At 33.4% G+C, this 23,254-nt stretch overlaps 1 protein-coding gene across 8 annotated transcripts in view; it reads right to left on the bottom strand.

Annotated features, from left to right (window-relative positions):
• The window catches only part of PICALM (phosphatidylinositol binding clathrin assembly protein), a 108,112-nt gene that overhangs the window by 22,392 nt on the left and 62,466 nt on the right, over nucleotides 1–23,254 (bottom strand). For 2 of the 8 annotated variants that reach the window (XM_029209121.1, XM_029209119.1), the window contains exons 8-16: nucleotides 22,764–22,805; nucleotides 19,570–19,655; nucleotides 17,563–17,686; nucleotides 17,155–17,291; nucleotides 14,854–14,957; nucleotides 9,570–9,719; nucleotides 1,855–1,962; nucleotides 180–296; nucleotides 57–87 (exon numbers count right to left, since the gene is read on the bottom strand). In XM_029209121.1, the coding sequence (XP_029064954.1) occupies nucleotides 57–87; nucleotides 180–296; nucleotides 1,855–1,962; nucleotides 9,570–9,719; nucleotides 14,854–14,957; nucleotides 17,155–17,291; nucleotides 17,563–17,686; nucleotides 19,570–19,655; nucleotides 22,764–22,805 (899 nt within the window). Of the gene's footprint in view, nucleotides 1–56; nucleotides 88–179; nucleotides 312–1,854; nucleotides 1,963–9,569; nucleotides 9,720–14,853; nucleotides 14,958–17,154; nucleotides 17,292–17,562; nucleotides 17,687–19,569; nucleotides 19,656–22,763; nucleotides 22,806–23,254 lie in introns of all 8 variants that reach the window. The other 6 variants (XM_029209120.1, XM_029209118.1, XM_029209122.1 and 3 more) reach the window with 3 other exon arrangements.

The following is a 23,254-nucleotide window of genomic DNA, read 5'->3' as shown; positions in this document are numbered from 1 at the left end:
AAGACTAATCAACCTCTAAATGGCACATAGGGAAAGAATACAAATAAAACACTCACTTCTTAGTGGTTCCATTTCCAATGCCAAGATCTAGGACAGGAGAAAAAGAAAGCATTTAAAAACTAGACTAATTTTTATAAAACAACTTATTTTAAAGATTAAAGAATACAAAAAATACTTACTGCCAACAAGGTTGGCTAAGGATGAATCCAAGTCATCAGATACTAACTTGTTAGGTGGGAGTTTGGCAACAGGAAGACTCTGGTTCTGAGAGGCCACTGTTGGTTTGAGAAGTCCACCTAGTTCATCAAAGCCTTAAAGTTACAAACAGACGAAATAGGATTTGTAAGGAACTTTATGGTGCTACAGCTTTCTAAAGGAGGTCTCTGCCTTTTCTCCTTGTTTGTTTACTGGAGAAGTCCTCCAGGTAAATAGGCACTAATAAATGCTCTTAAGTGGAAAAAGGAGAAATCCACCATTTCAAATCCCTTCTCTGTGAAAGAGAAGGAAATGGAATTAATCCTTCCACTCAGCTGACAAAATTTTCTGAAGACTCACTTATACCTGAAGCAATACAGGTAAAAAATATATCTCCGTAACTTTGAAAAAAAGTTCCTTTTAAGAAATAATATTTTATAGACCTTTTAATACTCTTCAAAGTGGAGAATGTAAGGTATATGTAAAACAGTATATTAGAAGCAAGTGAAAATGAACCACTAGGTTATCTCTTTTCCTGTCTAAAAACAGCTAGCCTAAATTATACACAAGAAATAGTTAAACTACACTCAAACTGCATAAAACTATCTAGTAAAGTAGAACCCTGCTTAAAAATAAAAAATAAAATAAAATAAATAAAATCCCTTAAGGTTCTCTACCAAACAGTAAAAGGTAAAACAGATCCAATCAACAAACCACCAAAGGACTGAACGGTACAACCCAGGAATACCAGAGAATATGAAAAAGAAAGTCACCAAAAACAGGGGTTTATAAAATATGAACAATTGGTTTCTATTTCCTTTATCCTTTTTCCCAGCAAGATAAACTCAAGAGGACAAAGTCAAATGCATCAAAAAATGTAATTATAAACCTACTAGTGCACAGAAAAAAATAAATTCCTAGTTCACACACATTCTTTATAAGTTTGCTTCTTACTTTTGTATGTATACTTATGATAACTAACTGTATATTATAAAATTAACAGCACCTCAATATATTTCTTTAAATGGCTTGAGTTTAATTACTACACTTACCACCCCATGATTAAGAATATAATTTGGTGCCAACTTTACAGGAACTCAATCTTTACAAAACTTCAAATTACCAAGATGTTAAATGGAAACTTGGCTCTACAGATTTTATAAAGTTCTCTTAAGATGACTAAACAAGCATACTATAAAACAATAAAAAGCCCCTGAACCCACAACTCTGATATTTAGTTATTCTAGCTGTTCATTACACAGACTACCTCAACGAGTCAAGGTACCACAGGTCATATTTTCCTAGTTTTCAAAAAGGCCAATTTCATTTCAGTAAAGGTAAAAATTAGAGTAAAAGGTACAGCATTCTACACACAGTCCCTAGCAATTTAGCAGTCTAATCTGAGTAAAATCTCTTTTTTTCTCTCTTATTTAATAGCTCTGGGAGAAATAAAATCTACCCAGATTCAAAACTGCCACTAAGAAATGAGTAAAGGCTAACAGTCCCTTGAAGCTTTCTTCTAGTGGCTGGGGGAAGAGGGACCACTTCTTTGGCTACCCCAATTTCATCTATTTACACGTTAAAAGGACCATTATCTGTCCTTACACAGACTCTAAACTAGAACATTATAGTAATGTTAATAAAGCAATTTTTTCTTACCCCCAGAATCTACAATAACGTTGGTAGATTTATTTCCAAACACAGATTCAAAGTCAACATTAAGGCCAGCTGAAGGATGTGGCTGTGCAACTGGAGAAGGAGTGAATCCTAAGAAAAACCAAAATGGAAAAAGCTCAATTCTTTAATAACTCTACATCTACAGCTCTTTAATAATGATGACAGTAGAATGGAAAAAGCAGTAAATTCCCACAACAAAAAACAAAGCCAACCCTTCAAGCAAAATGCTTCCTAGACTACCACATCTCTTGTGATTACATTTTCCAAAACAAAATCATCCCACTAAGAAAACTAACAAAAGAGCAAGTGAAGTTGAACTACTAGTTTGTTTCATTACAGAAATAACATTTTTTGCTTATTTTTTTCCTTAAACTTGTAAGCTGATGTTAAAAAACCAAACACATCTAAAATTCTAGGATTTTGCATGAAGTCAAATTTAATTTAAGGGATCATTTGGGAATAAGTATTCTGTGGTGCTTTAAAAAAATATGAGTCTACTTAGTATCCCCCAAGAGTCTTTCTCCCTCTACCTACCCACCTTCCATATTTCTCTCTCCTTCCTTCCTTTCTCCCTTCCTTCCTTCGATGGTTAATCAAAAGCTATATGGTTTAAGTTAATTTGAGAAGTGACAGGATTCTGAAAGTTATAGCCCACTAATCCTTATGAGCCCCCCCCCTTGTGTCCAGATGTGTTCTGAATATTAAAAAAAAAACAAAAAACAGGCTATTTTCAACACCCAACCACCCTCTAGCTTCAACTTAACTACTTCCTAAAGTGGAGCTGACACGTATAATCAAATATACTAATTTACCTAACTGTTCTGAAACACCAGAAAATTTATTCTTTCCTGTCCATGTTACACTGATGGTGGTGGCAATAAGCCAACAGACACCCAGCTCACGTTGCTGAAACCAGACAATGCTGAGGTAAACGTTAAGATTTTCAATTGTGTGAGGCTGTATTTTGTGAGGTGAGGCTCTGAATTTCCAGAGGCTGACAAGAAGAATTAAAATCATGTAAAACCATTAGGGCTGTCACATGACTTGGGGAGCTTTCAATCACTGAGTATATATCCAAGTAGAGAACAGCCTAGCAAGGATCACAAAGAAGGAATTCTTTTGCTTTGTGGAAGGCTGTAATAAATGGCTCCGGAATTCTCTTCCATTTCTAAATTCTATAAAGTCAGAATGTTAAAAATAAAAAAAAGTCTGGTATCAGAAGATTAACAACTATATCATTGAAGAGAAGTTAAACTTTTGAGCCCTGAACATAGACTCTCTCTCTCTTCCTGTCCCAACTTTCTGCTAAAGGACTTTCAGTCTATAAGAATCTCACTTTGAACTCTTAATGTATACCACCAGGATATAAAGAAGTACAATAATTCTGTACTAAAAGGACTGATCTTAAAGAAAAACAAAAAGTAGGACAAGATTTGGTGAGAAGTTCAAGAAGGTCCTCAAAGCCAGAGAAGCCAGAAAGCAATGACTTATTATTAACAATGACCCACACAAGCTGGTATACATCAATGATACTACTTTAAAAGTAGCATTTTACATCATAGTATGAATATTCTGTAGGGCACAAAATTTTTTAAATGTACAAGTTTGATCTTATTCCATAATTATTTAACCCTTTCTTAACTCAAAGACACTGGTCATACAATGAGAATACAAGCACTATCAAAACATAAAATAATTTAGTAAATAAATCTGACCATTCATCAAAAGGCTCCTAGAATTCTACAGATATACTGATTTAACAGCTCTTTGAAGTGTACGAACTGCTTAAGAAATATACCATGGGCTTGATGGTTCTTCTCCTAACTCCTTACAAAAAGAACAGATGTATCTACTCAAGAAAGACAAAAATCTATCATGCTTAATTATATGCCCATGCTGAACCACCACACATAGAATTCTTTAAATCATCCTGGAAATAATATCTGAGCTATGATATCATTAAACTTTAGAAAACACAGGGAACAATAATTTATAAAGTAGGATGGCATACCAATTTCTCTTTTCCCTTGCTATCTTGTCCGAAATTCTTTCTAGAATTTGATTGATATCAGAGATGAGCCTATCCTTTATAATAACACAAAAACAACTTCATTACTTTCTGTAAAGAGAGGAGCCATCTCCTGAGGTCCCTAGGGGCACCAATCTGTGAAATTATATTACTGCCTAAAAATATAAAAGATTTGAAAAGATATAAAGTAATCCAGAGCTAGTACCTCAAATTTTAAAAGCTTCTACATAGCAGAAGAATAAACTAAAAGGGAAATTCTTAATAAATTATAATAGCTGATTAGATTGTCAACCTTCAATTTTTAAAAGTTACTTAAAGCAAAGTTACAGAATTAATATCACCATTTCAAAAGAGCAGATTTAGGGACCACCCCCCAAAAAGATGAATAGGCTATCAAAGTTAAGGTTAATTTTATGAAATAATCACTACATTGAACTGCCTAACTTTCATTTCACAAAGCCCAATGAAAACTCTTGTCACTGAACAGCTCCAGTTCACAGATTAACATTTAGAAACCACTGTACTACAGGGCAAATCTTGAGAGGACAATAGTAAGGTGACTGAAAGGTACAAGATGAAAATGCTTTTGGGACAGAAAGGCAATCCAAAAACCTTTGAGAAAAATTGGCTGGGTTGTTTAATAGATTTTGGTGGTAGTTCTGTAATAAATAGGCCTCATTCTTTTTTGAGAAAATTACTGCTACTATTTATTAAACATTATGCAAGGGCTTTATAGATAGGTTATTATTTAAACCACACAATAACACTATGAGACAGTTATTATTATCCTCATTTTACAGATGAGGAAACTAAGAGATTAAACAACTTATCCAAGGTAAAATAATTAGTAAATGGCAGAATCAAGACTTAAACCCCAATTTCTTTGATTCCAGAATCTATTAAGGGTTTTTGGTTTATCCTGAGTATTTCATCTTATATAAATTAGTAGGTAGGAAAATTAGTTTTTATTATCATAGCTATAATAATTATATCTATCAGGACTCTTCAAGTTTTATGAACTTCTTGAGCTTTGAAATAGCAAATACTGGGCTAAAAAATAAATAGCCCTTGGCAATTTAAAAATCTATCAGCAATACAAAAACAATGAGTTTTCAAGATTATATCTGATGATTAAATAATTTAGGTAAGAAGTATACTCCAAGTATGAAATGATCTGCATACACAAGATAATTGCTTTTTTTTTTTTTGGCCTCGCCCTGCGGCATGCGGGATTTTAGTTCCCCGATCAGGGACTGAACCCTTGCCCCTGCAGTGGGAGCGCGGAGTCTTAACCACTGGACCACCTGGGAAGTCCCCACAAGATAAGTTCCCAATACAAGTAGTTTTAATGATACTTCTGTGTCAGGCATTGTGCTAGATGTTATACAGGCATATATGTACACCTCATTAACAATCCTGCAAGACATTATTATCCCAATTTTCATAGTCTTAGAAAGGTTAAATACTTGCTTAAAGTCACACAGGTAAAGGAGTGTAACTGGAATTCACACCCAAGTTCACCGTATTCCAAACATTTTCTTTCTGTTAAATGCCCTCAACAATTCCATTTTTAAACACTTTTAACTATGTCTAATTCTTACTGCCAGTCAAGAACCTCAGTTCTTCAGTTGTGTCAAACCTACTTTTTAATGCCAACTTAACTAAGGTAACAACTCCTATACACAAAAAAATTCAGCTGGATTTTGAGGTCTTATTGCTACTGCACTGGCCTAGACAGAATATATTTGGAAAGATACAGATCAAATTGGTTACACCTCCCTGGAAACTACTTCCCATTTCTATGGCCTTTGCATAGCGCTGGAAAAGCATGCTTCTTTCCAGTATAATCTCCCTTCACCTGTGCCACAACTGTTCAAATCAAAATTATCTGCCATTCTATCACTAAGATCTATACACAGAACTTTAAATTCCATAAGCTTGTAATATCAAAATATTATAAACTCTTCTGAAAATTTGAAAGTTTTGAGAATGAATAAAAGCAGGAAGATGACAGGCATCCATTCATAAAACAATCGTGTTTAATCAAGGAAAACAAAATTAAGCAAAAAACTACCTGTTCTTCAAAACCAAGTATTTTTTTTCTTACCAACTCATTTTAAGGAAAACAACAAAAAGAAACCCCTCTTGCATATAAATAAACTGATAAATTTTAGAGATTATCATTACCTACCTCCAAATAAACCAGCTACAGTAGAAGGCTCATGGCACATAAGGGTAGTATTACGATAAGCTTGAGTACCACAAAAAGAATCTGACAAGGCATATAAGGGGGGAAAAGAAAGGACAGGAAAAAAAGATAAAAGAGAAAGAGAAAAGTGAGAAAGTGAGGAGGAACAGTTAAGAGTGGAATGGAGTAATTAAAAACAAACAGAAACAAATAAAAACAAAAGAAAAAACAGAGGAGTCCAAGCCATTGGTGTTCTTCAAATTACAACTTACTAAAAAAAAAGCACTTAAGCCTCCATTGTAAGTACTATATTTAAAAAATATATATAAATAATATTCACAACAAATTTTTAAAAATAACCAATACTGCATTTCTTTAGATAAAGAAATATGAACCAGTTGGCTTTTTAGTCAATACCAACATGTCTTCTAATGTCTTCTTTTGCAGATGAGGAAGCAGGCCTAGACAAGGTCACAAACATGGTATAGCTGAGACTACAACCCACTCACTCCCCTTGACTTACAAATTTCAGTATTCTTATTGCTTTAATGAGGACAAGCTACAAAGTACACTGAGAATCATATCATCAAATCAAGGTCCTCCTCTGGAAAGGTTGGAAGGTATCTACATACCTAACTCTTGATTGTTCTTGGTTGTTCTTAATCCTATAGAGCAGGGGTTGGCAAACTACATACAGCCTGGGGCCTATTTTTATATGCCCATGTGAGCTAAAAATGGTTTTTACCTTTTGAAAGGGTTGTTTAAAAAAAAAAAAAAAGAAAAAAAAGAAAAGATGACGACTCAAAGATTTTATGCATCCTATAAAAGCCTAAAGCATTTACTGTCTGGTTCCTTACACCAGAAGTTTCCTGACCACTGTTCTAGAGCACTATCCAACAGAGCTTTCTAATAACAGAAATGTTTTATAAATCCACACAATATGCAGATATGTGCATATGGTACATTATGGTAGCCACTAGGCACATGTGCCACTGAAGAATGGAAATGTGGCTAGTAAAAGTGAGGAAGTAAAATTTTAATTTTATTTAATATTTAATTTTAATTAACCTTTAAATGATGACATGTGGCTAGTGGCTAATTAGACAATACAGTGCCAGGAATGGCACACCTTGGGTGGTCCTCGCATGCTCTTACTACTCTGAGTAAGAAAGTATTGGAATTTTTATTACACAACTCTACTTCTCATTGCATTGAAAGACTTATTAAAAAGCCTCTTCTAGGACAGGCATCAACAAACTACAGCTGCTTATCTTTGTAAATAAAGTTTTACTGGAACACAGCCAAGCTCATGTGTTTATGTCTTGTCTACGGCTGCCTTCACGCTATAATGTCAAAGTTGAGCAGCTGCGAAAGAGATCGTGTGGCTCACAAGCCAAAAATATTTACAATCTGACCTTTTAAGAAAAAGTTTGCTGACCCCTATTCTAGACTAATGCCTAATGGTTTGACATCAGTGGTTTTTAATTTCCCCTTCTGCACTCATTTTCATTAAAAAAGAAAAGTATTTAACAAGTTTTTTTTCTCTAATGACAAAACTTGGCAGATGTGATTTTTTTTTTTAAGTATACTTCATACTTTCATTTGTATTATTCTCCCTCAGAAAGAGGAAGATAAGGGTTTAAATGAAAGTCTGCACTTCCAAAAGGGAAAGAGCGCTGCAGAGCAAAGCTGCTGTCTCCTGATTTAGGCTTTGCTCCCACTAGCTGGGTTATCTTGATTAACTTTTCTAGGACTCAGGTGATGCATCCATAAAATGGTAATAATGTTCTCTTACTACTGTGAGAGTTGAGAGCTGGACCAAACATTCTCTGCAGGTTTTTGCAAACTCTAAATCACCAATTCTATGATTTTAATTTTCAAATGGACCGAATGACCTTGGAGTATATAGCCATCAACTTTACTAATCTGCTTTGCTTTCTGGTCTTCCTCTTGCCCCAAATCATAGGCCTTAAACTTAAAAAACATTAGGAATATGACATTTCTAGGATATTCCTCTTATTACAGGCTTTTTTCCTTGAAAAGCCAAAATAATAATTAACTCTCTCACATGACTTTTATATATTTTTACTGTTTCTGTTTATATGTGAAATACCTACAACCTTCAGCACTTAAGGTTACTGTCCTCCATTCTGTCCCCCTTCAGGGGATACAGATGTGACATCCTGAAGCCCATGCACTGCTCTGACCTAAAAGATCTAAATATATAGTCCCAAAGCAAAGACGTATCTGTTTCATATCCCCAAATTAAGGCAACTGACTTAAAAAGATACAAACAGCCATATTTACAATATACAGACTATTCATATTCAGTAAATATGAAAAGATAAACCTAAAAAACCACCATCCCAACAGAACACTCCAAAGATAACTCTAGTTACCCCTTATTACCAAGCAAAAAGGCACTCCATTTGACAAATTTCTAGAGCAACAAAATGTATAATTTAGTTTCAATTACTTTTTATATAATTTTTAAATGTACTACAATAAAGGAATTATTGCAACCAAATATTACACTTTAGAACTATTAGACTAGTTGTATAACTGGAGCACCTGCCTTGAAACTTTCTCAGATCTCCAACTACTGCTTTCTAGTCACCTTCCATCCTCCCCTCTCTCAGATATATCTAACAGAATATGGCCACATGATCTACCTAGGGTACACAGATGACTTTCTGCATGCTGCTTTAATCAAAGATTTAAATTTGTGTCACCTTATGCTGTTTCTTTGAATTGAATAAAAGCAGTTTTCATCATCTTTTAAGGGGGTTTAGCATCTTTTTAGTAGGATTCAAAAACATTTATTTCAGTTTAGTATGTACTTAAAAACTTATTCTTCCTTGTACAACTTTGGTATGAAATTTTGCCTTTTTACAGATTTTTAGACCACAATTAAGCCTAGTCAGTCAAGTTGCTTTTCATTTTCTACTTTTCACCCCAGGCTAACAATGAAATGAGACCCTTAAGATTGGACAGAGGGTATAGTGGGTTTTAGACAATACAAAGTTGTACCATTATTTGAAATTAAAAACGGGAAAAAAAGGAAGATTCAGAAAGCTACTAAGAGTGATAATCACCCTCTTTCTCAAGCAGAGAGGGAAAAATATAAGCACACATAAATACGTAACTAAGTTTAAGAGATGTTACTCCTTCAATCAACTCTCCTAATAACCACCTCTCTGAACTAATAAACAGGATGTAGCATGTGATGCTACAGTATGATAGAGAACAAAACAAAGTCCAATTTCAAAGGAAATTTTCTTTCCTAAAAACTTGCATTAAATAAAATTAGGGATGCTGGTGTAAAAAATCTCACTACACTATTGCTATTTAGTTTACTTAAAAATTTATTATTAAAATACAAAGTAATTATTGCAGTGCTTTAAAAATAATGGATACGTTAAAAAAAAAACTTAGGCAGTATAAACATTAATTGGAAAGAAAGGTTAAATGGTACTTTACCAACAAACATTTCATGAGTAGGTGTCCTAGTAGTAAAAGTGGATACATCTGAAGAAATGGGAGGGTGAACATCACCACTACTTTTTGTGAGGAAAGGATTTAAGCTTGGAATGGCATCATCAACAGCATCTACAGTAGCAGAGAAAGGATCTGTGCAGTCCAAGTGCATTATAGCAAAATGAAGAAAGGAAGTAAATTAATTAGTATTGTAATCAGTCAAAAGATGCAAAGTGAAAAGTAGTAGCTATATTATTATTAATCTAAATGCAAATGATCAAATCTAATCACCAAGATAGAAGAAATGCATTTAACATATTTTAAAATGAACCCTCAGAAAAAAATACTTATGTGTCCATAACAACAGTAGCATACGAAGGCTAGATCTGCTTTACATCAGAAAGCCAACAGTCATGTAGTTAAAAAAGAAGATAAGTAAGAACAAAAATGTTTCTATAAAAGAGCCATCTACCCTGAACCGTGTTCCCCACCCAAGGTGGGAGTGTATCAGTTCTGGTGGCATAGCTATGTTTACTCACATAATTGATATAAATAATTCAAATGTGGAATAAGCAGTATCTCAAAAGCCAAAGGGAATGAGGGGTTTCTAACCTGTGAATATAAACTCTTGTATGGGTTCAGATGTAGGAAACAAAATAATAAAGATGAAGAAAAGGTCTAATGATGGGAAAGGAATTTTAGAAAAATTAAGAACAGAGACAAAAGACTGGCCATCCCAGTAGACTGGGATTCGCTTTGAAGGCCTAGCTATGAGTTTTAAAGCCTAAATGATTTGGAAGGAATAACAAAAGTATTGTTCCCTACTAGAATGGTACCAAATATGTACTTTATTATCAAATTTAGAATCACATATTTACTATACCTATACCTCATTCAAGATAACTGTCACTGTAATGACTGAAAGCCATTCATCATACCTTAAGTAATGGGGAGAAGAAAAAATAAAGAGCAGCGAAAATATAGTGTCATAATTTTTTCTCTTATAACACAATTAAAAATGAAAAGATACTCCTGTACTTCCAACCAGCGCCTGTTCTTGCCTCTTCTAGTCTAGTTTGTGGTCCTTACTTAAGAATACAGTATTAAGCACTGTATTTTACTCTAAGACTGTATGATAAAACAATAAGGAAGCAATGGCCTAAGGATCAGCTTCTGCAAAACAATATAGGCACACTTTATCCTTAAAGTCAATAAATTCAAAGCTAGTGTTCCACAAATCCTGCAACTGCAACTTTAAAAAGAAAAATATCAAGATAATATTGAGGTCATTGTATGAAGTCCTACAAACATATCAAAACTCACTGATGTACTATTCTAACTCAAATGATCATGTTAAACATCTTTCCCACCCCTCCACTTCTCAATAAATGGAACAATGGGGGAAGAGAGTCAGAAAAAATAATTCAGAAATAAAAAGCAGAAAATAGTCAAAAACAAGATTCATTTTTTTTGTACTAAAATAAAAATGTAATGATGACCGCTCTAACTCCTTCTTGTATAAGAAAGGATTTGCGTTAAGTTTAGAGTTGACCAGTTTGGTTGAAAGTACTACTTTTAAATATTTGATAGAGGCATGGAGTTTTTAAAGTACATCATACTTTGTTGGACAAGTAACACAAAACTTCTCTCTGGTTTTCCATGCAAAAGAAGTCATGAGAGAAGTCATTCAAAAAGAGTACACATATTTCTACAACAGATCTATTAGGTTCATGAGAAAAGACATGTTTGGAAAAAGTTACTAGTTATCTGCTATTCTATTGATTAACACTTTTTACCTAAGCACTTAATATCAATCATTTCCTATTATATGAAACATCCTAAAGAAGAGTATGCAGAAATGCATAAGTGAATCTGTATATTTAGATCAGTCAGGCAATAAGAAAAACCAGCTCTTAACCTACCTTGACAAAACACTACTACTATGGGTAGCAGATTAACATCATTTAGATTAGATGATGATTTTTAAATCTAAATGTTAGTCTACTATCCCATAAATGATTAATTCAAATTCATTAAAGATAAAAAAATAGTAATAATGTTCCAGCTATTCCAACTTAAACTGTACTTATCAGACTGGCAACTCTAAAATTCCTTATACTTTTAATAAATACTTTTTTCCATTATTTTTATCATTATTCACTTGAAAGTTTAATTTTATGTTACATTAGAGTCATAGAAAAATAATGCAAAAAATTGAAACAAAAATAGTACCAGTCATATTACAGTCTTGAGGTAAATATTTGATATCTACATTTATTCACAGAAAATTGAGTGTTTTCATAGTGTCATGTGTCTCATGCCAGCTGAGACTAAAACAAAGTCAACTTCAGAAAGGGTCATTCTTTTTTACCTGAATTAAATTTTGAAATCTTGCTTAAAATATACAACAGTATACTTAACCTGGCAATACTGTATATTTTTAGATTTGCTGTAACTCAAAGTTTTCAAGGTGATGAAAACTGATATCTCAAGATATTAGTATTCAACACCAAGTGCTTGTTTAGATGCCAGACCATTTCTTGAAAAAACAAAGGCTCACTAATAATGCAATGAGAGAAACAGGAGAGCTTGTGTTCTCTCTCTTCAATGTTCATTTTTAGGTGGAACCGTAAAATGCCTCTCACATTAAACATATGAACTTTACCTCCTCTTAACTCTAATCACTAACCTAGCTGTGACTGGGAATACACATCGTTTCTGTGGTGCATATAAGAACTAAATTAAATACCAGATCTGTTGTTAACATCCATTTTTAGCAAATGAGAGCAAGGAAAGCATAGAATAAGATTTTAGAATTATCAAAAAAAAAAGCATACCTTTGTTTTGTCACATACTATAAAAGCATGATGTAAAATGCTACATATTTCAAATGTTCAGGTAAATGGTTAACGTCAAAAAAATGCCTTTTAGAATTTACTGTTATGATCAAAGCTTTTTATATGTAAGATTTATTTATCTTAGTAACTTTAATTTTAAAAATAAAGTAAAAAGTCTTAATCTGAATGTCATGGGTATGAACAATACAATGACTAAATTAGTAAGTATTCAAAGTTCTTGGCTTAAAATACTCTTCCACTATCCAATTATGCAGAAGTCAAAACTCTGAAATTATCACCAACTCAGAAGCCAAATATCTTTATATGAAATAAAAGACAAGATTTCATTCTTCTTAAATTGAGGGGTTTATATAAGATCACTGTCCTTTCCTCGTATATAATTGTAAGCTTTTGGAAAAATAGTAGTCAGTTGCTACTGCCTCTGCTCTCAACTATACTTGATAATACTTTTTTTTTTAAACAGTTTAACAGTGTCACTTGGACACAGCAAGCCTAATGTTAAAATATGGGGGAAATTTTGATGAAAATAGTACATAAACCAAAATAACCTAAACTAGAAAAGGAAATCATGATTAAATGTACTCCCACACTGTATTCACACACAAATTGCCATGGAATATTTCTTCTAACAGAATATAAAACAATTTTTACAGGCTGAAATTACTTAAAATTATTCTCCCACAGTAACAGTATATCTGCCTTCATATATGAGCTCAATAATCCCAAGCAGAAACTTTGTCATTGTTAGAATTAATTGTATATGGTATCCAGACAAAATAATTTCACAGTTCAGTTTCATTGAAATGTTATATTGGTCCTCATTAAGCCTTCTGTAAAATTTTTCATCTATCTAAAAATACAACTTTTCAGCCTTAATTTTAGAAAAACTGGTTTGTTTTTTTAAAAGGTGAGCAAGCTAAAACTGCTTAAACAGTCATGTTAATCCTACTAATGTTTCCTAAAGCAATTCACAATAAGCAGGAAATAAGCATGTAAATTTTGGCAGATTAAAAATCCTAAAATTGTAATGACTGTTAGGATATTAAGAAACTGCTTTCTTAACCTTAATTTGCTGTCTACAGATCATTCAGATAAATAATTCTAAAATATTTACTGACTTTAAAACTAGCTTGTCGTTTTTAGAAATTACTCCCAGATCTCAAAATTTAGCTAAATTAAACTAGCTTTCAAAATCAATTAGTTATAAAAATCAAGTTATGGCTCACAAAATTAGTCTAAAAATCTAGTACTTTAGTGTTTCACTATTCCTGTTCCCTGCCCTGTCTTGAACCACAAATAACCTGCCCCCCAAAAAAGAAAATGTCTAATCATTCAACAAATATTTACAAAGTACATGTTATATATCAATAAGTGTTCTAGGCATCAGGGATATATCACTCAACAAAATATTTTAGAGCTCTTCCCTTCACATAGTTTACATTCTATTATATAAAATATAGTCTTAAGAAATAACTATTAAAAAACCCCCCAAAAGTTATTAACTCAAATCATTGAAATAAAGATGAAAAAGTCGAATACACCATAAAAACTCACTAGAACAATGAATCCTGCTATGAGAAGTAAGCTAGTCAATTTCGATTTTACATGTGAGCCAACATAAATGTTAAGGTAGCTTGCCATTCTCTAACGGTTCTCTAGACAGTGTCCTTTCTCAGAGTATCTTTCCCTCCCAAATAATTTTTCAGTGTTTATAAAATAATATTGATACTTACATATAAAAACAAACAGAAGTACCAAAACCAAACAAAGGAAATGATTTGAAAACATACTAAATGTCTAAGCAAAACTGCTTAAAAACTGACATGGACTAGGCTCATTCCTTCAAAGATGCCAGGTCATGATCATAATATGGTCACCTTAAGATCAAAGAACTACTCAAGGTCAGCAAACTTTCCTGTTGGTACTAGGGGAAAAATTCTTTGAATACCAAAATCTTACAGGTCTGAATTAAATCAACATTTTAAATACAAGTAGCATAAAGTTTGTCATGACATTCCTGCAGAGAAGATAGTGCACTGCCTGATAACACCATCCGAATTTTATTAGAACTTTTATTAGATGAGTTTTCCCCTCTGCAAGTAAATTTTTTTTATATACCAAAGGTAAGAAAACCATTACACATTTTTGGGTAACAGAACAGAAATTCAACATTGAAAGAATGATTTCACAACTAAACATACATTTGGTCCTTTTTCATCTTCATTAAACTTCATTTCATAATTTAATTGAACATACATTCCAAAATTGCATTTATAAATGAATGGAAATGTCTTCAAGGGGCAAAACAACTTCACTGTCATATTAATATTTTTCAAGTACTCATGTATCAAGTGTAAGGCAAGTAAACCCCACAGAATGGGGAAGGGAGATGCCTATACAACATACAAAGTAAGTTCATTAATGCTTACCTCCCCATGTACTTGCTACCTGAGAAGCAGCTGACATAGGAAGTACAGATGGGTGAAAAGTTGGCTGTTGCAAATCAAGCAGATCGTTTGGTAGCTTTGATGTGCTAGGAAGATATTTTGAAAAGATGATTTATTTATTAGATAAACTTTGCTACATTAGCCACTCCCCTCATCCACCCCAGTAAATAAAAACATTAAAAAGAAAAGTGAGAAAAAAGTCCCAATAATATAAATCTCCAAAGGAAAAACAGGTGCAACAAGGTAACAGCTGCATACCCCTCATGTAACAGCATATTTCTAAGGAGGCCTGGAAAATTATTCAAGTACCATATCTTAAGTTTACATAAGATTCAAATAATAATAGCCCTTCTGGAAAGAATCAATGACTTCCCCAGGAAAAAACTAATTTCTTTATTGAAAAGAACCTAGAACCTAAACGACATAATTTTAAAATATGAAACGTCATGGCAATTAATTTTTTTAAAAGAAATTTGTTTTCTTACTCTTAATCTTCAAAAAAACTTCAATTACATTTGCAACACTAATACCCCTACAAAGTAAAATACCTGTTAACCTTACCTTTATTGCTTCAAATATCAAACAACATATCAACAATACATGGAAAAACTTATACATGCATATATGACATAAATTTATAACGAAGCCACCCCATTACATAACTCTAGGGGAGTACTACTTACGTAATATATTTCGTGTTACGTGATTAAGGAACAACACAAAAAAAGATCCCAGTTTCCATGAATTGAGGCATTATGTATATCTCAGCATAGATTATTTTTAACTTACACTTATTCAAAAAAGTTTTGAAGACATATCTTTCAGATGTAAAACGTAGTTTTATAAGTAGATAAATCAAAATACAAATGCATTTAGTGCTTTGGGGAAAGACACAGAATATGCAATAAGCATTCTGTAATAGGCTGTAGGTTTGTCCTCAATTACTGTTAAAAAGGTGAAAATGTTGAGGGTATTAAGTGAAATAAAAAGATTAGTTCTTTATCTAATAATTCGTTTCATCCTCAAACCGTCAACATTCTTTTCCATTTACCCCCATCCCCCCACCCTACTAAGACAGACTTCTTTTTAAGGTCCCTAAGTGAAAAACTTGACACTTAATGGTTCAGTGTTATTGGGGACTAAGGAAGGTATTATACAAAAACCAAAACAAACAAAAAGATAAAGCTGAAAGAGAAACACATAGCTAAATTCAACATCTACTAAGACTTCAGAGAGCAGGTAGTAGCTGAGTTAGTAAAAGTTACACTGAGCTGTGACGGGAGTCGGTAGGTGGAAGGGAAGACCGTTTAAGGATGAGTTAGTAAAATAAACAGCAACAACAACAAAATCAAAGAAACACAAGCAAACAAAACACCCCATCACTCTCTATGTAGCATTTACCATGCACTAAGCACTGTGTTAAACCCTATACTAGTGATCCTGTGACCCTGGCAGAAATGAAAATTCTTGGGCCTTACCCTGCAGGTGGGGCTCAGAAACCTGTGGTTTAATAAACCCTCCAGGTGATTCTAATGTTAAGTAAAGACCGAGAACCACTGACTTATACCATACATTATCTTGCTTGGAAACTGAGGTTTAAAAACAAAAAAAGATTAAGAAATAAATAAACCAGGATTCAAACCAGAATCTGAATTTCAAATTTCTCTAAACCACTCTGAGGTAAAACATAGGAGGAATTTAGAAAAATCCAGTTATTCCAATTTGCCTGGAAATATAATATTCCTATTGTTAAGCAGCTTGAAGTTGGGCTGGTAGGCTTCAATACCACAGAAATCTGGCAACTAAACTCTTATTGTGTTCCAGATTACTGAGTTTGAGTTTAACACCAGGGACTAGAAATGAAAAACATTTAACATCCAGTGAAAGGATATCCTGAAATACATATCATACATACATATCCAAGAGTTATATACAGGGTCTTGAACCATCACTTCACAAATGTGTTTAACTATAGTTAATTTTTTTACAATGAAACGTTTGCCCAGAGATAACCCACCACCTTTCCAACTGGTATACCACCACCTTTCCAATTGGTATAAGTCTATCATTTAGCCATATCCCATTTCTTAAATATTTGAAATATAAAGTCTTTCACTTTATATTTAGCTATTATACCACTACCACCATTTATCACTACCTCCTTTGTGTGAATTTATGATTACAAAATCATGTATCAAACTAAACCTGAAAAAAACTGCAAAATTTCTGTTAGAAGTCTTTAAGCCTAAGTATTCAAAGGTAATCATTAACCACTCCACCTACCTGTTAGAAGAACTAGGGGTAGAAAATATGTCAATGGCTGGTGCAGTCACTATACCCCCTGCTGAGGTGGACACAGGAGAGGCTGCAGTTGTTAAAGAGGTATGAGGTTTCTTTGCAAGTTCTTTTAGGCGCTGTTCCTGTTGAGAAAGAGAACTACCATAAGGAATCCAGAAACCAGATTTGTTTGTATGGCCTCTGAAAAAAAAAGCATTTTCTAATTTTGTTTTGATAGCAGAAAGGTATTCTCTGTTTTGCCAGTCATTCAATGTCAGGATGAAAAATTAGACTACTGAATGTCACCCCATTTGTACAAATATTTATTAAATAGTGTTAGTCTGTACAGAAGTCCCAGTTACTTTATGAACTCCTATACTTGTTTTTCCAAATAAAGAGAATGCACACACCTACCTTTAAAGCTTTTAAACGAGCCTGTTCTTCCTCTAATGCTGCCTGCTTTTCCCTTTCATCCACTTTGGTAAGAGACAGGCCTGTGCTTGCCAGGGAAGAGACTGCATTGGAAAGTGTTGTTGCCCTTGGATAATCAGACAAAGGTAATTTGGTTTTTTGCCAAACATTTATTTCACTGGTTATGAAATGGTCTAGCAAGCTAGCCATGGATAGGCACCATAATTATGAACTAAACTTATGGAGTCAAAACCCATACTTCAGATGAAATATTCTACCCACTGACCTAGAGGATTATTAGAAATTAGTTGATCTACACATACATTCATTTATTTTTTTAAAGTAAGTGTTAGACTTTGCAAAGGGTTCACAGTAAAGGTGAGGGACATTGCCTCTTCCAAGGCCCAAGGTAGGGAACCAATGCAATTAGAGAAGAGCTCACATACTTCTAGGAAAACCCTGATGTGTAAAAAGTACTGAATTTCTCATAGAAAATGATCTTCTGCTAATTTACAGCCTGGGTTTGGCAGTACTACTACAGAATACTAAAACATAAGTACCAGCAATAAATAATGTATGTCTAGGTATGTTTCCCTTATAATAACACCCAAAGATGTCATTCCCAGAGGACCCACAGGTTCTCTCAAAGGAAGATCAGTTTCATTCCAGTCACTGGTCCATCTGGCTCCCCCTTTCTGTCTGCTACCCTTTTGCCAAGCTAGAATTTCCTTTTCAAACATATTATATATGCACAATACATCATCCCTTACTGGTGGATTCACAGCAAACCACCTCATTTCTCTTATATCAAAACCTTATCCAGATCATAAACCCCAACATTTAATTCCCCAATGTTATTAATCCTAGGCAAAATAAACATGTGTGGTAAAGAATTCTAACAGGAAACTACTCCTCAGTGACTGCTACTAATTTTCCTTTTCTCACACACCAAACACCATTAATTTCTACTCTAAGCACACAAGTGAAAAAACTAAGTTTTATGTAAAATCAATTTTATAAATGAGCCAATATAAAGATATAACTCAGAAGACAAAGGAAGAGTAATACTGCTGTGAAGAAATACAAGAAACCCAGAAAATTTTATGTTAAAAAACATATGAGGTAAATCGATGTACCTGAGCTACCTGGCTATATTTTTCATTACTTTCTCAAATAATCGGGCCTTATAACTTGGCTTATACTTCTAAAAACCTACTAGAAAATTCAAAGAACAAATCTGCAATTAAAAAGCATTAAAATCCAGTAATGACATTTTCCTTTACAAATTACTTAAATTTTGTTGCTAAAAAAAAAAGTTCTGAAACAACAATCGAAAAGAAGAAGAGTTCTCATCATACTTCATACAAATTTCTTTTTCATACTGCTAAAAGGAAATCTTCATAAGAAAACGTGAGAATTACTCAAGTTACTAACCAACACAAAAATCACGTTACAAGGTCAATAAGCGATGATGTATATTACTTTCAATTTGCTGGTCTTGGTCTTGGAAATCAGCTAAAAGTCTAATAGAATGATTAAAATATGTCCACAGTCAACCCCATAAACTGGCATTAGAGAAAGATGATGAAATCTTATGTCAGACATCCTAGGTTTGAGTCTCATAATTACTACTGCATACTTCACAGGGCTATTGTGAGGGTTAGTCAAATCTGTAAAAAAGGCATCTTGTAATTATAATACACCATATGAACCTATGCATTTCATCTTTAAGAGAAATACTGACACTATGAACACCATTCTAAACCACGTAGTTTTCACTGCCATCATCTTAACAGATGCTGACATTTACTGAAAATTAGGAACTATCCCCAAAACTTACATGTGTTAATCCTTAACAGCAACTCTCTGAGGTTGATACTATTATTAAACCGACTTACAAATGGTTAAATCAAGATAAAGAGAAGTTCAATAACTTGGAACTTCAGCTAGACTCATCTACTTTCTCAGAAACATCACTACTGTTTCTTTGCCCCACAAAGAATAATGTACCTGCTTGCAGCTGTAGAATCTTTGATTTTCTTTCCTTCCAAGGAAGCTAAATGTTGCTCCAAAGCATCAAGAAGACTGCTGGGGGCCTAAAATTGTACAAATATTATGACTTTCTTTCGTCAAAATAAATCAAGTATCGTCTAACACAGGAGAGCAATAAAAATAAATAGGCATATTCCTCATGATCTAACTAACAGTGTAGTTTCAGCCACCTAAGAATGACACTATTATTTTTATTACATAAGCATGACCTGGTAAGGAGTATTAACAAACATAAAGATATAAAAACTAAGACTATGTGAACATGAAACATTAAGAGAATCTTAGAATTTTCTATATTTAACTTATTTAAATTTTAAATAGAAACACAACCCTAAAAATCAGACATACTGTTGAGCATGGTCCTGGTACTTAATAACTACTCACTGAGTAACTGAAAATGTCCAAACACTATTTCTGAATAGTTATTGACAAATGAAACTGAAGACTAACATCAAGGAAACACAAACTGAAATCACAGTGAGATATAACTTCTTACCCACTAGAATGGTTAAAGTTAGATAGACTAGTAATATCAAATGTTGATGAAGATATAAAACAAATGCAACTGTCATACAATGCTGGTGGGAGTACATCCACCTTGAAAAAAGCTATGGTTTCTTAAAAAAAATAAAGTTAAATATACAATTACCTTAATTACCCAATTCTATTCCTAGCTATTTATTCGAGAGACAAATGTTATCTCCACAAGACTTGTTCAAGAATGTTTTAAGCAGCTTTAGTTATGACAGTTAAAAAACTGCAAATAATCCAAAAATTTCCAAATTTTCCAATTTAGAAAACAGATAAAATTGTGTAAATTGACATGATGGAATACTATTCAGCAATTAAAAAGAATTAATCAATGGTATATTCAACAATATGGACAGATCTCAAAACATTATGATGAGCAAAAGAAGCCAGATATGAAAATAGTTGCATGATTCCATTTATATTAAATTCAAAATCTGATACAAATTATTCTATTAGAATTCAAAATAGTTATTTGTGTGGAGCGGATTAGGGAGTGACTGGAGGGGGACAGGAGGATTGGGGTGATGCAACTGATTTATATCTTTAATGGGGTGTTGATTACACAAGTGTTAATGGTTATCAATCCTCATTCAAATAGATATTTACCTCAATTTTTTTTAAAGACTAGCTTTAAACCTTCAGTCTATATATCAAATCTCACTTAATATGAACAGTTAATTACTTTCAAAAGGAAATCTTTTCTGTGAGTTGAAAAGGAATTTTTCACTGTTTTTAAGTGAAGCAAATACATCAGTGGCATTCACTTACATCAAATATTCTTTAGGATTTCAGATAGAGTTTCTCAATTACAGGGATCCAAAAGCAGTTGCAAGAGACAATACTAGCCAACTTCTCTGCCAATTATGACCTGAACAATTTCCTTCATCCTGTATTTTCTCTCTACATATCAAGACCTTAGCACAAGAAAGATATGGTAGAAAACATTGACTTCTTTGTTGATCTGAGAACACATGTGCACTCCCTCAACCCCAATAAATCAGCAGGCCAACTACTGTCCCAAGAGCTATTGTTAACAATAGCGGTTAACATTTAAAAAGCTCCTGTAACACCACAGGCACTGTGCAAGCTACCTTATATGTAATCACTGACTCTATGAGAAAGACACTACTACATATCCATTCTACAAATAAACAACCTGAAACTGAAAATTAAGCAACTTGTCCCAGATCACATATCTGATACACAGCAGGAGCTAACATAGTGTGCAAGGTTTGTCTGATCTGAAAGCCTAGATACTAACTACTATGCTACAGAATCCTAAATTAAAACTGTGGTCATTTAAAGTGTACTTTATTTTTTTCTGAAGGGTTTAAGCTGTGCTTACAAATATTAAACTACCTAGTTATGATAATTAATAAACTATTTCCCAAATCCCTTCTAAATGTATCTGGCTGTTCTTTAAAAGTCAAACCCACATTACAAAGAGTGAAGGAAATGTGATGCTTCACATCCTAAGAAGAGCAATTTATAACAAACAAAAAAAGAATAAATAATCTCAAATCTCCTCTCTTGTGTTTAACTACCATCTTCCCTTAAGTATAAAAAGCTTTGTTTTAATTCACTTGAAAATTTTCTGAATCATTCAGAGATGATCAATGAAGAGGGAGGGAAGGAGGAGGGTCAGAGGCTGGCCAACCCTACCCAATCACAATACCATGAATATTAAAGTACAGACACATAATAACAGTCTGGCCTGAGGCTGGTGCTTTTTAAACAAAGATAGGTGAAGCTGACATGACAAATGGGGTAATGGCTTATCTGAAACTGCCAAATTAGCTTATACTACTATTGTTCAAACAATGACTCTTCTCACTTTTAGCCTACAGTAATGTGCTTAATCTTAATGACATCAATTATCTCATGTGGGCATATACAGAAATTTTTTATTTACATACAATCCATAACTAAATCTAGTGCATACTCTTAGGCTGGTGATCAAAGGGATGAATCAGAACGAGTACAGAGAAAAACAGTAAGAACCTTGATACATAAGGATAGTTTATGCCAGGTACTTTCATTCTTAATATTCAGTACACAAACACCAGAAAAGGCCAGAACTTCAGGTTTAAAGTTTCCTTCCCAGAAATTTTTAGAAGATAATGATGATAAAAATAATATTGTAATAGCTAACATTGAGTACTTAATGCTCTAAATGTTTTTTAGGTATTAACTCATTTAATCCTCCAAACTACCTAATGAAATGGGTATTGTAATATCTGCATTTTAGAGATGAAACTGAAGCATAGAGAGAACTTCTCCAAATCACAGGGCCAGCTAGTGGAACAGCCAGGACTCAAACTTAGACAAAGCCTGCTCTCTTAACCCAACATCATGTTCTGAGGTTTATCCCATTTAATATATTTACCTGAGCCAAAGAGCCAAAGTGGAAGGTTTAAAACAGGAAAAATAAATCCTGTATAAGATAATTTTATACGGTAATAATGTTAGAACAATTGTCAGCAATATATCAAAATGTTAATATCTGTCAAGAAAAATTACACTGATCTCCTTGACAGCAGGGGCTGCATATTATTCATCTTTGTACGCTTCATACCTAGCAGAATATAGCAGGCAGTAATTGGTATTATAACAATACTTACCTGTGAAAGGTCTGGTATATCACCTCTGTCAATTCCAACTTGCTGTAAGAAGAAGCAGCATTGTATTTAATAGATAAAATTACAATAGGGTGTTTTATAAGTAAAATTTAGAAAATGACATTTATGACTAGTACTATGAGCAATATTTTAGAAAGAATTCTTTAAAATTAGAAGAATATTTAATCCCCACAGATATCATTCAGTACTTCCAAGGACTCAGATGTCTGATGGCTCTACAAGTTCTAACAGGAGGGGAACAGGAGTTGGAAATTCAACAAGGCTATTAAGTTACCATCTCCACATCTTCTAAACACCTATATAAACCACCTTGTCACAATCTGAAAAATCCATCACTTCTATGACAAAAACATTACACCAAGAATGAGAAAGGCTGACCATGAACAAGTCCCCTGGGGCATAAGAAGAAGTTAAGGAACAAACCTAATGACAATGACTCTCTCTCCATATAGTATGCTTTCCCTGGCAATCAC

The sequence above is a fragment of the Monodon monoceros genome, unplaced genomic scaffold, assembly GCF_005190385.1.
Source record: "Monodon monoceros isolate NGI ecotype Baffin Bay Population unplaced genomic scaffold, NGI_Narwhal_1 Super_Scaffold_7, whole genome shotgun sequence".
Lineage (NCBI taxonomy): Eukaryota > Metazoa > Chordata > Mammalia > Artiodactyla > Monodontidae > Monodon > Monodon monoceros.
The sequence above is the reverse complement of the archived record's forward strand: the minus strand, read 5'-3'. Positions and strand labels throughout refer to the sequence as shown.